This window comes from Panthera uncia (assembly GCF_023721935.1).
Source record: "Panthera uncia isolate 11264 chromosome C1 unlocalized genomic scaffold, Puncia_PCG_1.0 HiC_scaffold_3, whole genome shotgun sequence".
In the NCBI taxonomy this organism is placed as follows: domain Eukaryota; kingdom Metazoa; phylum Chordata; class Mammalia; order Carnivora; family Felidae; genus Panthera; species Panthera uncia.
The window spans coordinates 54,629,133-54,646,539 of NW_026057584.1; the positions used below are offsets into that span (position 1 = coordinate 54,629,133).

General features: G+C 40.9%; 1 protein-coding gene across 5 annotated transcripts in view; it reads right to left on the minus strand.

Annotated features, from left to right (window-relative positions):
* The window catches only part of OSBPL6 (oxysterol binding protein like 6), a 213,226-nt gene that overhangs the window by 37,743 nt on the left and 158,076 nt on the right, over nucleotides 1-17,407 (minus strand). For 3 of the 5 annotated variants that reach the window (XM_049615956.1, XM_049615955.1, XM_049615957.1), the window contains 3 exons: nucleotides 11,704-11,807; nucleotides 11,036-11,128; nucleotides 526-691 (listed from right to left, as the gene is read on the minus strand). In XM_049615956.1, the coding sequence (XP_049471913.1) occupies nucleotides 526-691; nucleotides 11,036-11,128; nucleotides 11,704-11,807 (363 nt within the window). Of the gene's footprint in view, nucleotides 1-525; nucleotides 692-6,009; nucleotides 6,085-11,035; nucleotides 11,129-11,703; nucleotides 11,808-17,407 lie in introns of all 5 variants that reach the window. The other 2 variants (XM_049615959.1, XM_049615958.1) reach the window with 2 other exon arrangements.

Below are 17,407 nucleotides of genomic sequence, written 5' to 3' on the forward strand. Positions count from 1 at the left end.
CCTGGGATCTTTTCAGCCCAATCCAGACTCCAGCCAAATACCACTGAGCCCAGGCAATGCCATATGGCACAAAAGAACTGCCTACCCGAGCCCTGCCTGAACTATAGACCGTAAGGTACAATCCATGAGCGTTATTTAATAAAGGAAAAGAAAGATTCCAACAGAGCTCCTTGCTAAGTGAGGATAACCCACAAGTAGGTATGAAATGATAACTAAAAGACACCGAAAAAAAGATGCTGAGTAGTAGTGTCCTGGTGGCCTACCTAGAAAAACTTTCTGTCTTTCCTCCTTTTTGTCCCCACTCATGACACTTTTCTTTGTTCAGTCAAAACTGTAAACCTATGATGCATGTACTCCCAAGAGGCAGGCATGATACCCCACTGCATTCTTTATATAGAACTCCAATCAGTATATGCACTATTTAATCTTTCTACCATGACCACCTAGGCAAGGATGAGAGAGTAAATGGTGATCTCTCACCAAAGAAGAGAGCTTCTATAAAGGGCATGTTATGTTTGTTGTTACCTTTCTGTGCAATTAGACAAAATTCTTCTTGAAGCTTTGTATAATCCGTTGAGCTTTCCAGAGGGTCTGTGAGGTGACTAGGGGGAGTCTGAAACTCGATATCTGCACACAGGTTGGGGTTGGAGGAATGCAAGCGAACTGGCGACATGGTAGCACTGAAAGGGACCTGAGAGGGCAAGACACCAGTTAGAAAAAAGCAACCGTACATGTTCCACATTCTCTTACACAGGAAAGATCTCTTCCCTTCTTCAAAATACTAGATGCCTCTCCAACGATACACGCAGAGACACTCAGGACTCACTTAATTTGCAGGTGGCTGTGGTGGGAAAGAGCCTCACTCCCCATGGTTGAGGTGGTACTGCCCGTGGACTCACTGGCCTCTCCCCGTTACAGGGAGAGAGGGCTACAGAATGACAGGAAGGACAGGCATCGATACAGTTGTGTCTAAAAATTGCTGGCAGGAAACAGTAGCCTGAACTCTCTTACAAAGTCTGGGTACTCGTGTCACAGGGCTTTTTATGCTCACTTGTTTCTGGGCCCAGAACAGGAGCTTACGGAACAGGTAAAAATTCAAGAGGCACCTAGACAGAAAGATTTACTTGCTCCGTGGCCATCAGACAAAACATAAATAAGTTTAATAGTAAATACAATAATGGCTTAAAGGGACGCAAATAAATTTGAAATTGATTTATTAAAATATATTTGTAAGTGAAATATATATTATATATAAAATATATTTGTAAGTGAAATTGATTTATTACAAATATATTTGTAAGTGAAATAAATTACTGTAGTTTCCCTTTGTCACATACAACACTGTTACACATATGAATGTGGCTTACGAACTGGCCAATATTGAAAAACATTAAGTAAAAAAAGTCATATTACTATAGATTTTCCCAAATGGCTAGAGGTACTTTCTTGCTCATGCTGGATCTGGGCTAGCCTTCTGATGCGTGGGGGCAAAGCACCTTTCCCTCTCCTTCTGGAAGGTTATACCTGACTATTACAAATGCTATAGGCCAAACATTCTTAGAAAATGAGAATACCAATTCCTACCGTAAATCAGATCACCAGTAATCTCCCCTAATTCTTACTGCACAGATGTTCATTCAGATGTCTTCAAGAATCATTCTTTAGACTCCTCCAAGAGCTGAATTTTATACAAATTAAGGGGTAGTTCACACCTTCTAGCTAACAGGAAATATGCTTGTCTGATGTATATGTATATCAGAGCCACTTCCTTTTTTTCACATTTTGATTTAGCTTTAAAGTTCTTGACAGAAAATGAGAGACAGTGGGGGAGAGGGAGGGAGGGAGGGAGGGAGAGATGGAGAGCGTGAGACAGAAAAAAGGAGAAGAGAGGACGGGAAAAGGAGCATGTGCATGTGTACTGAGGATACAGAGGATAGATGGAAGACAAGGAGCAAACCAAAAAACCTAGGCTGAACAGCAGTCTGTGGCCCTGTGTGAGGGCAGCTGGGACTGGAGGGGGTCCTTTGCATGTAGCTTTGCCATGGCAGTGGCAAGGAGTTGTTATCTCAAAGGATATCCAAAACTTACTGGGGAAGGAAGTGGGCATGAAGCTTTCTCCCTAAACTCAGCTAAGCTAAGCACATTCATATATGATATCCAAAGCATCTGGTACCTGGAATTACCAAGTAGCTCTACTTTGTCCTTCATGGGGACCTTGGCTACACTGGGTTGGGACACATCTACAACTGGTTTATCTCGGCAGGATCAGAATTCCTGGTTATTCCAGAGAAGAGACATAAAAGTGGCAGAGAAGCCATTTGAGAAAATAGAATCCTTGGGTTCCATAATGTGCTAGAAACCTGTGCAGGCAACTCTGTGATAATGACTGAGGTCTTTTGGGGATGTCTCTACAGGATGTAGAAGAATATTCAAAGATAGATGAAGGGCATTTCTGACCTTAACTGTGAGGATGCTAAATCCAGAAAGAGCAGTAAGCCCATAGCCCTCTGGGAGGGACACAGAGATCCATGGGAAGGCTGGTGGAGATCAGGAAGTCATGGGGAGAAACTGTGACTTGAGCAAATGGGTAGACCGGGGAGTGTTCAGATTTAAGGAGATGGTTTCCGGACACAAAGATCTAGAAGAGCACTTAAGAAAAAGAAATGGTGGTGTTTGGTGATGGGGAATGAAACACATTGAGGATCATGGAAAAGGGTTCTGTTTGCATCCAGGTGCCCTCAACACTCCAAGGACTGGCATGAAATAGGAGGGGAGGCAGGGAGGCCAGTGGAGGCCACAATGCAATAAAGGCCCAGACATTCTAGTGAGGGCTCAGACTTGTCCGTGAGATAACGTCCTGTCTATTAAAAGTTGGAATAAGATGCTGAGAAGAAAAACACATTACACATTTATTTTCTTGAACATAATGGAAGTTTAAATTGGTAATTTAAGCAGTCAAAATGAAACAAACAAAAACACCTAAAAAGCAAACAGTAAAAATGATCTTGTATATAGCCCCCAGGGAAAAGCACTCAGAATGCTCCATTCCAACTGCAATCAGACAGTTCCCTGGGAAACTGAACCTAATTTTTATATACTTCTGGCTGAAAATGTTTATATTGGTACTCTTTTTGTTAAAAGAAGTATACGGAATGGACATTTTAACTGAAGCATTCATGACGTGAAATTGAGAATACAAATGGAGATGTATTAATCTAACTCTAACTGAATGCCTCTTCAGCCCCTTCAGTTTTGTGTTCATCAATTTGAGTATTATGGGATTCAGAAACTGAAGTGGTAACTAGGTCTTCTGTCAGTGATGGCTGGGATGGGAGCTGTCGACAGGTCTCATGGTTTGTGCCCCAGAATCCTCAGTGCTGGCTGCAGACTTTACACCCTGCTCAGGAAAGAAGTCCAAGCCTTCCCTGAGATCCTGTGCTGGGGAAGAAGCCTGATCCTGGAACATTCTGGTACCAGCTAACTGCAGTTTGGAATGGGGGTGTTAGGAGGTACTTTGAACACCTGTCTGTAAAGAAGTTAAAAGAGAAATGACCGATAGCAGAACGACAGCAATGGTAAACATGACTGAGGAAAGGAAGACACAGTCTAAGATCCTAAGCATATACAACTGATGAAGCAAATGTGGAAAGTGTCCTGCTGTCCTTCCTCTGCCTCATGCGTACAGGGAGCCTCGGGTGGAGAACTGATCGCATTGGGGGCCCTCGGTGTTCTTCTGAGGGGAGGGGCCAGTGTGTCTCTTTTCCCAAACTCCTGTTCTGTTGGGTCTGGCTGATGTGATAAGTGAACCATTTCAAGTTCCAGTGTTAGGAACCAACAAGAATACATCTCTGAAACATCTCCTTTGGGTATACTTTTCTTTGGGAGCAATCTCAGCGGCCCCACACACTTGAATGGGTCTCCTTCTCTCTGAGGGAGAGTAAGTAGCTAGGGGTCATTTGGAAGAATTCTAGGTAAAATAGGACACGCTCAAAATGTATAGGATGAGTTAGTGCTGGGAAGAGGGAAGACAGGGAATTCAGAGGAACATTGACTAAGAGTCACCAGCATCAGATCGCTTGAGATAAAAATGAGGGGGCCAAGGGAGCAAGCTGAAGGTCCCGCTAGATGGTGTTATACTTTGCTATGGAGTCAAAGCTATAAATCCTACAAGGTTTAGAGTAACTATTTCCTCCCTTTATTTCTGAATAATTACTAAATGTCGCCAGCTTTTGTCATTTGATGCTTGGAATTATTGGAAGTTATTCTTAACTTCTGTGGTCACTGCTACCCTGAGAGGTGGGCGTTAATACTCTCCGCTTTTAAAAGCTTTTTCTTTTCTGTTTCCCATTCTATTCAAATAGGTTCTAATCCTAGTATATAGTGAGTATAAGAAAACTGGGATATATATATATATATATATATATATATATATATATATATATATATATATATGTATATATATATATATATATATATATCTGCAGTTAAAAAGATGAACACAGTAGAAACACAATCACTTCCCTGCATGCTTTCTTGAAGGACATTATTTAAGGAACCACAGGTATTTTCACAAGAGGACTGACCTTTCCTTTCCATACTGAGGTACTGTTCTCTCTCTGATAATCATCTGGATTTCTGAATTTTATAAATGGAAGATTAAGAACTATTTACCTAATTTTACATTTTTCTATTGTAGTAATCTGTTATGGTGTCACATATTATGCATACATGCATAAGATATAGATTAATCATATATCAGTTTCACCGATTTGTTTAAATGTTCACAAAACTGAGTTTAAGAATCAATTCCCTGATAAACTCCAAGCCACTGGTTCATTTCATAATCAAAAGCAATTCTATCTCTCAAAAGATCCAGCTAAGCACCCAGATATAAGGCAGGAGTCAGTTATTAATCAAAAATAGAAAACCAACAATCCTTGCATGAGTATCCAGTCTCTTACAATGCAACCAAAACCTTTTCATGTTTTTCAGCAATTCTAGCCTTCAAGTATATTCCACCATCAGCAAGGGCAAGACTATTGTTAATTCAGAAAATATTACCTAATAGCCAGAAAAACCTAACATCCATGATTGCTATGAACTCAGTATTCTGTATTTTAAAAAGTTGACAGGATGTCAGGAGTAAGCAAATATTATGATATGCTTTTATCCAGCAAAGGGTTCTTGTATTTACATAGTCTATTTTCTATTCAGAATGCACCATTCACTATTCTAAACAGCTTCTACTCAATTTAAAATTTTGGTTATTTGCCTTATCTGTTTCAATACTTACTCTATCCTCCTAATACCCATCGTATTTTCTCTTAAAACCAAAACAAACCAACCTGTCTCTATATATGTATATTAAGCACTATTTAACTTTGTAGTTTTCTCCTTTCCACACTGTATTTTCTGATTTTCAGCTCAATAATCTTTCCAGAAAACAATTTTCCCTCGCTAGGTGTAATTTGGGTAGCCATTTAGAAATGACATCAAAATTCACCTTTTCTTACCCTCTCTTTTCTTTATTCTCACATCCTTTTCAAATAGTCACAATGCTACAAAAAAAAGCACAATTTATGTCTGTAGTAACATGACTTTTCTTAGAAAAACAGAAATTAGTTAGCAGGGGTTCTGATATCAGTATGACCAAGAAATAAAAAATAAATAAATAACATAAATAAATACATAGATAGATAACAATATCATTTTAGGAAATTCCGTATCAGTAACAGGTTACTCAGTTTTGCAACCTTGAATTTACATGGTTTCTTACACGGACAGTTGAAGAACTGGATCAGGGAGTAGTTTTCCATCGCAAACACGAATACCCATGTGCGACACCTGCCATGCAGAGACAGCCAGAGAGCATGCAAAAGCTAGGCCAGCACGGGAGTGGGTTACAGTTGATGCCACTACACAGAAGGGGCACCACTGGGACAGGGAAGGTGACGCTTGGACAGTTTCTCATTCTTATTAAATGTCCACTTGAGATTGAAATCCACTCACTGTTGTAGCCACTGCTGCCGCTAGCCTCTGCCGGCGCCGAGTGGTGCTGAACTGGCCCTTCGCAGATGGCCCTTCCTGACAGTGAATGAGAGAAGAGGAGGGAGGAGAGGCCGCGGTGGGGGGGGGGGGGGGGGGGGCAGGGGGGGGGGGGGGGGGAAGACACAGGGGGGGACGGGGGGGGGGGAGGAGAGGACAGGATACAGGAGGGTGAGAGATAATCGGACAAGGGAAAGGGAGAGTTTTTAAGTGGAGTTGACTTGTCCTAAATCGTAGCCCTGACAAGTGCTCGAAGGGGCATTCATAATGCTGTGAGAAAAGTTTTTTGGCTTTTTTTTACATTTATTCATTTTTGAGAGACAGAGAGAGACAGGGTGCAAGTGGAGGAGGGGCAGAGAGAGAGAGGGAGACAGAATCTGAAGCAGGCTCCAGGCACCAAGCTAGAGCCTGACGCGGGGCTCGAACTCACAAACCGCGAGATCATGACCTGAGCCGAAGTTGGACGCTCAACCGACTGAGCCACCCAGGCTCCCCAAAGTTCGTTGTTTTCATTGAAGAACCCCTAAACGTTTAAGTCTAGTTGCTGAATATAACCCCACCCCAAAGGGATATGGGAAATTATGAAGTGATGAACAGCTTGTGATTTTAAGGTAAAATAAATGCGCATATTGTTTTACCCATGCAACGTCACGTTGTATGAAACCAACGGCATTTCCAATCAATGGAAGCAAAGATGAACCTAAGTTCAGGAAAAATGATTAAATAAATAATGTGCAAAGGCCAAAACCAACAAGTTGTAATGGGAGTCTCCCGTCAGCCAGGCAGAATTTTTTTTTTGTTCCTTGCTGGGAGGAAAAGTACACAAGCAAGGGTACCAGGAATCTTCAGCTTCCCATTTATTCCCCTACTAGAAAGCTCACTGGGATTCAACATTAGGAATGGTGTTGGGATTTTCAGGTTGGAGAATTTTTCAAGGAGGAAGCCAGTCCCCACAGCATAGAGAAAAAACAAACAAACAACACAACATAACACAACAACACTCAATGTCCTCAGTGTGTTGGCACAGTGCTTACAAAAATCAACTATGGAAACCTGAAAGCGTGGGTTTCATTTAGTGATGTGCATCTATGCATGAACTAGTAGAAGAATACGGGAGCTTTCTTTTCTGTCTCTTTTTGGTGGCCAGGATTATGGGAGAATGATATTTCCTTCTAACCACTCAAGTCTGCATCCATCTGACAGACCGTCACTCTTCGTGATTGTGAGCGGTAATTTCAATTCCAGTGACCCGAGAGGGACTTAATACCACCTAACAGTGCAGATTAAGGAAAAGCAGTATGACTGCTTAAGCCTTTTTGGAACAACAGAAAAATATTTTAAATTTTTATCTCTCTAATCCTCTTCGAAGTTTCCACGTGACATTCCCATTTCTCTTCCACGTTCATAAATCTTCTGCATGCATTACGTGTATGTTTATTAGGTACACATATGCCTGTATAATGTGCTTTCCACAAAAAGGTTTCTATACAGAACCCCTTCATCTTTCATGTAGTAAGTAAAAGGAGGAAGAACTCATTTTTACCCTTCAGTATAATTTGAGCACCTGTGAGATCTAGGACAGCTACACATGAATGACAACAGATCCTTTATCTGCTACTCTCCATGCTTCCTGCTAGTCCTCATTCTCTCCAACAACTAGGGATCTGGTATTAATTTGTGCGATTAGTCATGCAGGAAACCCAGCAGCTCTCGGGTTTGTGGCAACCCTTCACAAACCAGTCCCTTCTCGCCCTCCTCTACCTCATTGAAAACAGCCAAACTGTTACAGTGTGATGGTTATAATGAGATTTTTATTAGAACCCGAAACCTGAAGTTTGGGAGAAGTCCTTTTTCTAAAAGGTAATCTCCACAGAGCCTTCCAGAAAAAATGCCTTCGATGAATCACATGAAGGATTTCTGAGGCTAGCTTCTCAACAGCTTCTAGTAGAAATACGGCCATACAGATCCAACATTTAACCTTCATATTCAAATCAATAGCACAACCTAACCTATGTGAAGAATAAGATCCCGAACATACAGTATAACATGTTCTTCACTGTTACTTTCCCGAGGTCAGTTTTCTAAATGACCTATCTTATAATCATTTCAAAACAACAACTACTGCAGAATGCTGAATACAAAGGTCAGTGTGACAGTACCAATAACAACAGCAGCAGTGACAACAAGCACCATTACCACCACCAGGCCGTCGAGGTTCCTCCACAAAGGGCTGGTGCACCACAAGTTACAAACAACAGAGGGGTTGAAAAACGAGCCACTCCCTACAAAGCCTCTCACATTGGCTGCCACCATGACACAGAGAAAGTGGTTCAAGAAGGGAGATGACAGTGGGCTCAAAATAAACACTTGCCCTCGGCTCCTGAGATCAAGGAGGGAACAACCTGTATACTAGGGTGGGAGAAGGTGGTAGGTATGTTTCATCCACTAAATAAAGATAAATGCTATGTCTTTCTGTAAGTAAAACAATGACGAGTAAAGACATTTACATTGGTCATAGGCATCCCCGGCTAATTTTATGGTTTCCTAGCCAAGTGTGTATGTTGGAGAAACTTCCAACTAACTTCCTGTTAATAAAGAATGAGCACCCAGGGGCGCCTGGGTGGCTCAGTTGGTTGAGCATCCGACTTTGGCTCAGGTCACGGTCTCGCAGTTCTTGGGTTTGAGCCCTGCGTCAGGCTCTGTGGTAACAAACAGCTCAGAGCCTGGAGCCTGCTTCGGATTCTGTATCTCTCTCTCTCTCTCTCCTCTCTCTCTCTCTCTCTCCCCCTCCCCTGCTCATGCTCTGCCTCTCTCTGTCTCTCAAAAATAAATAAATGTGAAAAAAAATTAAAAAAAATAATGAGCATCCTAAGGGCTGCTAGAAGGCCTGCTGGTTTGGGTAAGCAGCATAGGTGCAGGGACAGTCCCAAATTCTGCAGCATTCACTCTACAATACCTTTTGTTTTAGCAATCTAACTGAGCGCAGGGTTTCTCTGGGAGTAATAAATAGCTCACTGCCACCTCCAGGCCTAGTGATTTCCACTTGGAGTCAGAACGGAATCTTCTACTTTTGAAAGTTTAACGTTTTCTTTGAGTGTGGGGATGAAGTGGTTTCAGTTTCCCTCAAAAATAATTGAACTGGAATCACAAGGGCCATTTTGTTACTCTTTGGCAGAACAAAAACAAAGCATAAATAAACATTTAAAAGCAAACTACCCCAATATGCGGCAGAAGTACGAATGAAGAATATTTTCCTGCTTTTTGACCAATTACTTCCGATGACTCAAAAAAGTCTTCATAAACTCTCCTCACACAGAAAAGCACAGCCTGTGACTAGAAGGGCTATTCAGAGTTGCATTCTGTTTCCTCCAGGAAAAACCGAGAGATATAGGGACCACGGTGAGCCTCACGGGCACAGCAGGGCAGCCACGGGCATCCTGCTCAGACTCTCTGAGGACCAGCCAGCCTCTTCAAGGCAACGGCTGTGAACAGCAATGTGTTCAATGGCATACCTCATAAAAACGAAATCGAAACAATATCTGTCTACAAATGTATACGTTCATATGATGCGGCCTTCTTCAATTATTTTTATAATGGTTCTTTCTTTCTTGGCTATGAGAACCATAGATAACATGTTTTAAAAAGCCCCACAAAACTAGACAATCATGTACTCAAAGCAAATGAAACTGCCAAAAGCAATTTGAGGTAAAGTTTTGGTGAAGTCATCTGGCACATATGTCTTCTACAGTATTAATGTTCTGAATAGAAAACACACAAAAACATACTGAATAATGGAACACAATAAATTGTGTTCATAGAATGTGGACAGTCTAACTAAAAAAACCATGAATCTTTAGTGCTTGTGAAAATTTATTTTCAAATATATCACATTAGCAAGCAAAGCACTGAAGAGTTTGTTACTTACACACAACACAAAGAATATCAATATGGTCAGAATTAAAGAATTATTATTCACTCAGAAGACACTGAAGATTTCTGGAAAGCAGTTCCTTTTACCTTTTATTAGAATATTTAGAATACACCAAAAATTGATTTATGGTGTAATAAAAAGAAAAGCAAAATCCTAAGTCTGATTTTGATTGTTGGGCAAGAGTTTTTTAGATAATATATAGCTAGGATCAGAATAGTAAACATTCTGGTTTAAAGATCTGAAAATAATATGATTATGACACAAGAGGTTTTAGGCATTTACCATATTTCATATCACTTCAATGCAATAACATAAGATGTTCTTACTTGAAAAATTTTAAACTACTCATTCAAATAAATAACTTATTTACAATAAATTTCAAGTAAATTTATCATGAGTCATTAAGACTTTCATGATTCAGATTTTAAAAGTGATTGTTGATCGTCAAATAATACCTCTGTTTGACAAATCATAGAATTTTAGAGTTGAAAAGGAATTCAGAGATAATTAAGTTAACTCCATCACTTTACCCGGGAGCAAATGGAAACCTAGAAAATTTAATAGAAGTGCACGAGATTATACTGCCAGAAAATCACAGTGATTACACTAGAGCCTGAGTTTGTTGACTTCCAATCTTTTGCAGACCTCATCCTTTTTTACTGATACATAAAATTTTGGATAAAGCTAATACATAAAAGGCTCTTTTAAGATCAAGTGTATATAAATGAGTGCTCATTACAACACACTGGATTTTTAGCGTAGATTTTTAAGGTAATTTTTTGTTAAATTGCATTTTAATGATTCAAAGGCCATAAGTGAGGAGGAAAATGGCATTTTGTAGTCCTATTAAATCATTTTAACCTTTCTTTTAAATTATTTTTACTCATTCCAGAGTAAGATGAATAGATTTCTCACTATTTTAGATAGTATAACTCAATCTGTAAAGCCCTGGCTTTAAAGCATTTCAGCTGCTTTAAACTTCTTAACTTCCATGGATTGATATATAAAGACTAACATCTTAAAATCATATAAAAATATGAATGAAGGAAAAGTCTGTACCTGCAGTTGTATTTTTGTATCTTTGCTGACACTTTTTGTTCTCCATCGTCTTGTGACCCGCTTGTCTTTCTTTGAAATATCTACACAGTTAGCCTACATTACACAAATAGTTAAAAAGCAACAAAGTATTATTAAGTTCACACAGATGATACAAATATAGACAAAGAGAGCATAGCGTGTTAGTAAAGAATCCTTGTTAGCCACCCTAAAGCAAACCAGCCAGGAAAGAAAGTCATATCTGACGCACAGTGGGCATAAAAAGCAGAGATAAGAACTTGATCATAAAATATATCTGTCTGCTATACAAAAGGAAAACGGGATTACAGATCTTTAGCATTTTTTTCCTACATAAAAAAAATGGCAGTAATTCTGAGACTAAGTTGTATCTTCAAAGCTATCATTTCTAATGTGACATAAACATGGAAGAATAATTCACATATTTATTTCTTCTATGAGTTTGTACTTAAATATAAAATATACATTAAGATGTCAAAATAGATATCTTAACACAATGACACCATGAATTCAAAAATATTAGAATAACTCCAGAATATAGATTAATTTGTACTGTATTAGTCATTTCCTTTTAAATGTTACCTTATATATTCATAGAACAATCCAGTAAAAATTCTGTGTTAATGACTTAAAGTCCTTTTGGTAATGTTTACCTGCATGTCAGTAAAGTTAGGTGCTGACTGGGTTCTCTGAAGTATTTCCAAATTTTGCAGGAGTTTGCTAAGTTCCACAAGGTTTGACTGGCAGTGTGCAAGGTCTAAGAAAAATCAGAAATAAAAATATGTTAGAACTGGGCAGAGAGGGGCAGGGATGGCAATAAAAGACAGTCAATCCAAATTATGGCAAGTATGATTAGGTAGAACCATGTTCATATAATGATGATACTGGCAAATGAAACAAAACAGACCCTTCTCCAGATTAGAACCTTAAAAGCATTGAGGGTTAAATGAAGTCAATGCCTACTTACGAGTTAACAGCTAGCCACGACAATCTCAGTGAAATTGTGTGTGTTCACTTTCCTGTTCAGGTGGCCCTTGTTACATAGGAAGCACACTCAAGGGAACTTCAGCAGTTGTATGTATGGTTTTAGTCTTAGGAACCTGTCTACTTGCTCCTAACATAGTTTACAAGGTGGCTACCTGGAATTTAGATGGAGTCAAAGTCAAGTTCAGGAAAATAAGATGGAATACAAAGTCAGATAGACGTATTTTTCTGTGGTTTAGATCACTAACAATGTTGCAATGAATGATTTCTTTAAAACCTCTGAGGGATGTTATACTAAACACAACCAAAGATTCTCGAAGTGTGTTCCCTGGCCCAGCAGCATGAGAATCACCTGGGCATGAAGCTTATTGAATGTTTAATGAAGAAATGGCTTTTAATTTTATTTTTAATTTTTGGCTATATTTGAACAAGAGAGAATTTTAAAGATTTGCATAATAAAATATCACTCTTAAAAATTGAATTTTGGTACAAGAGTATTGAGTTATTAGTATTACTTACACAATTATCAATATTTAGAACATGCTGGTAGTTATGTGATTACTTTTGGACGTATACTGTTTATAAAGAGACCACAACAGGACACATCTATAAATCTGTTATATTATAAAGTGGTTAGAGTATGTAGTCAGTCAAATTTTGGTGGGAAATTTCATTTATATTTTCTTTGTTTCTCATTAAGTCTCAAGGATCTGCATTTTTACAGATATAGTACAGGCAGCAAAATATTGCTGTTAAATATGGCTCAAGATGAGCTGGGCCAAATAACACAGGGAGTTGTGTTTGGGGGATTTTTGACTTTTTTGTTGGATATAAAAACAGAGGAGCTAGGGGCGCCTGGGTGGCTCAGTCGGTTAAGCGGCCGACTTGGGCTCAGGTCGTGATCTCGCGGTCCGTGAGTTCGAGCCCCACGTCAGGCTCTGTGCTGACGTCTCAGAGCCCGGAGCCTGTTTCAGATTCTGTGTCTCCCTCTCTCTGACCCTCCCCTGTTCATTCTCTGTCTCTCTCTGTCTCAAAAATAAATGAATGTTAAAAACACAAAAAACCAGAGGAGCTACTACTACAAGGGTCTTTCTAGGACTCCCAATCACTGCACACTCTATGGAGAGCAGGGTACCAGCAATTAATAGGGCCAGGCCACACCCTCTTCTTCACAGCATCTGCCTGAGCATGGAGCCCAGTATGGGCTGCTCAAGGGCAATGGTTGTTCTTCAGAGAACTGTTGGCCATCAATGCCTTTAAACTCCTTCAGAGAGGAGGTGTGTGGAGGAGAGTACTGATGAAGACAGCACCTGCCACCACTTTCAGGGGAGGCCGTGCCCTTGTGCTCCCATCCTCTTCCCTATGAAGAAAACAAGGGTCCACTGGTTCAGGAGGGTAGGAAATACAGAGCATGAAAGGAAAAGAAAGAGGGAAGAAAGTAGTGCAAATAAGGAAGGAGGGTTAGAGGGAAGAGGAGAAGGGAGATGGGCTAGAAAGGGTCTACATTTTAATTTGCATTTTATTTATATGTTTTTTAATGTTCATTTATTTATTTTGGGAGAGAGACAGCACAAGCAAGGGAGGGGCAGAGAAAGGGAGAAAGAGAATCCCAAGCAGGCTCTGCACCATCAGTGCAGAGCCTGACATGGGGCTCAAGCCCACAAATTGTGAGATCGTGATCTGAATCGAAATCAAGAGTCAGACGCTTAACTGACTGAACCACCCAGGCACCCCTAATTTGTATTTTAAAGAACAAAACTGTATCATAAGCACCATGCTAGCAGGGACATTTTTTCACATTATCCATGCATTGAGCCTTCCATCTAGTGAATATGACATCCATGCTTCTTACTAAGTGTGATTATTATACACAAACGGTGTATGGAGGTAGCATAGGAATCTGGAAACGGGGCTTCAAACCATGAAAATAATATCCACTCTTTTTCTAACAGAATGGAAAGAGATCTTTGTGAATGAAAGTGATTCAAGGCAAGAAACCTAAAACTAAGCTTCAGGCGACATCTCCGGGTTGCAGTCTCTTCACCTGCCAAGTGGTGGCAGTAATATACCCGCCTCTTCCCTTCCTGCTTTAGAGTAGCCACTGAGATGGTAGATGGGAAAACGCTATGAAACCCAGAAAAGTACTGATCACACTGTGTTTAATCATGCCGCATGGCCTTAACTTGGAGCAAGCTGCACCTGTCCTCACCACTTCTATCGCTCGAAATATGGGAGAGATGAACTCCTTGGCAGGATTTCACTGCTTGCCTAAGTCTGGATGTACATAAGGATTATAAAGATTTGCCAAAGGCAACAGAGGTATCTTTAAAAAAAGAAATCTCTAAAATTTCTTTAACTAAGATTAAATCTAATTTTAGCAATGGGGAAAAGGAAAAGTATGCTGAGAAAATAACTGCTGAGATAGTTCATGATAGTGAACAGTTAAAAACTTAAATATCTAGCAATGTACTTATTTTCCCATCATGTTCTACCTTGCTCCAAAAAGAAACAAGTCGTCCAACTGTGGAATGCTTAAATAAATTACGGTATGTCCAAAGTTATCAACCTATTATTTCATTTAGATACCACTGATGGAAGACACTGGGTACCCAGTACAGTTCTAAGTATAGGGAATATAGCAATCAAGTAAGATTCATGGAATTTACATTCTGGTAAAAAAAAAAAAAATTGCAAACAATTTGTATGTTAAACTATTAAGTATCCATCTTCAACACTGGCATACAGAATACTAATTTAACATTTCGTTTCCATGGGGGAAAAATGCTTTCCAAGAGCCAAACAATTCCCTTACGTAATTGAGATCTGGACTGATGTAAGTTCAGATCTATGAACGGTTCACCACTTTGAGTATTAGCACTATAAATCAGATATATTATGGGTTCAAGATGTTACATGATGAATTTTTGAAATATAAACCTCAATACTGGGGACTCTATGAAGTGATCAGGAGAGACTAAAAATAAAAGTGTTGTGGGAATTTAGAAAATAGAGAGTTATCATGGTTTGATATCGTCAGAGCACACTTAAAAGAGAGACTGGAATCTTTTCTGGGTCTGGAGGATTGATGGAAAGGATTCAGCAAAAGAGAAAGGTGGAGAAGGGCAGAAAGGGCCCTGCAGGTGGGAAAGAACAATGCGCACCAAAGCACGGAGGAGGGAACATGCAAGTGCGTTCAGGAAATAGCAAATGCGTTCAGTTGGGCCAAAGGAAAGCAAAGTAGAAAGGGTAGGTAGGGACTGAAAGCTGAAAGGTGGATGTTGTTGTTGTTGTTGTTGTTGTTGTTATTATTATTATTATTTTAAGTAGGCTTCATGCCCAGTGCAGAGCCCAAGATGGGGCTTGAACTCAAGACCTTGAGATCAAGACCTGAGCTGAGATCAAGAGTCAGATGTTCAACCGTCTGAGTCACCCAGGCACTCCTGAAGGGTAGATGTTAAATGCTGGGCTAAGTAGTTTGGGCTGCAGAGCCCATGGAGAAACACTTGAAGGGATTTTTTTGCATAAAAGCTATTTAAAGATATGTCAGTCTTGAAGGGAGAAGTATGTCATGGGCAAAGAACTGGCTTCAGGGTTAGTCAAACATCTTCACCAGGGCAGCTGTGTGATCTTGAGCAAATTCCTTAACTTGTACACATTTCACTTTCCTCTTCTGCAAAGTGGGGATTAGTAATATTTATGTCTCATGGCTGAGTGCAATGGCTTGCTCAATGCCAGCCTGGGGCCTGGGCGGCTCAGTAGGTTAAGCATCTGACTTCGGCTCAGGTCATGATCTCACGGTTTGTGGGTTCGAGCCCCTTGTCGGGCTCTGTGCTGACAGCTCAGAGTCTGGAGCCTGCTTCGGATTCTGTATCCCTCTCTCTCCGCCCCTCCCACGCTTTCACTCTGTCTCTCTCTCTCACTCTCAAAAATAAATAATAAACATTAAAAAACATGGAAATGCCGGTCCAGAGTTGCTAACACGTTCAATAACAGCAATTTCCCAAAAGCCTATGAGAGGTGAACAGCAGAGCTGGAGACTGAGGACGACAACGTCAGCCAGAAGGCTGCTGACCGGCCAGGGACTAGGTGAACGGTGGGTCTGAGGAGGGAAGCAATTTGAGAGGAAGGGCAGATGAGAGCAGGGGGATGGGTGGGTGTTTTCAAAGAAATAACAGAACTGAGTTTGGGCTAGATGAACAGAGTGGGAGGGTCAAAAAACCTCTCGGGTCTCAGAGGTGGTTATGACAGCAGCACTGACAAAAACAGGGGAGCCCAGCAGCTGGGGCTGTTGCCAGGAGAAGACAGAGGCTGGTTTCAGACAGGCCGAGGAGGGGCGTGACAAAGAGTACACACAGACGGAGCCAATGGCGGGGAGAGGCGGCAGGAACGAAACAGGCTGGATGAGGAGCTGAGATTTATACAGTTTTCAGTCTTTTTGAGAGGGTTATGGTGCATGTGCTCTGGAGTCAGACCACCCACGCTTGAACCCCAATTCCACCGTCGCTAGCTGTGTGAACTTGGTCGGAGTGAGTTGATTCCCCTGAATCTAGGTTTTCTCATCTGTAAAACGGCTCTGAGAGGATCAAATGAGTTGATGCATACAAAACAGCTAGGACAGTGCCTGTCACACAAGAAGAGCCTGATACCTGTTAGCTGCTGCTATTATCACTGCCACCGACCTCCCTCATCATCACCATCACTGCCACCACTCCCATCACCATCACCACTATCTCATCAAAATAGAGATTCCAGCTGAAACTATGCACGTGCCTGTCACCTCCGAAGTGCAGAGCGTAGTCGTTAGAATCCAGTTGGCCTGCCCTAGCCCTCCAGCTCTCCCCAAGTATTTGCTGTGTAACACGGGCTAGGTATTTGACCTCTCGAAGCATCGGTTTCCCTATCTATAAACACATGGTTCATAACTCATGCCTGGTACTACTGTGAAGATTCACATAAACCATGTATGTAAAGTGTCCAGTTCAGTGTCTGGCCCATTAACGAGCTCCCAGTCAACCAGTTACTATTACAGATGCCGAAGGCAGAAGACTGAACCTTGATCGATCCCCACAACTGATGCTGACCAGACAAGAATCCAGGGAAACGGAGAAGGAGCAGTTGGAGAAAAAGGAAAACTTCATGGGGTCTCAGGGAGAAGTTCTCACAGAGGAGGTCCTACAGGGCAGGTCAGAGATGAGGTCTAAGAGCAGAGTGGAGATCAGATGACCTCTTGCTACTAAGAATGCCTTTTTCATTGAGCAAAAGGGGCAAACGTCAAATTACGGAGAGAAGCTGGAGTCTATGGACAGAGAGTAGAAGTGAATGGCAGATAAGGCTGTCTCCCAGAGAAGGGGTAATTATTGCACTAAATCCTGA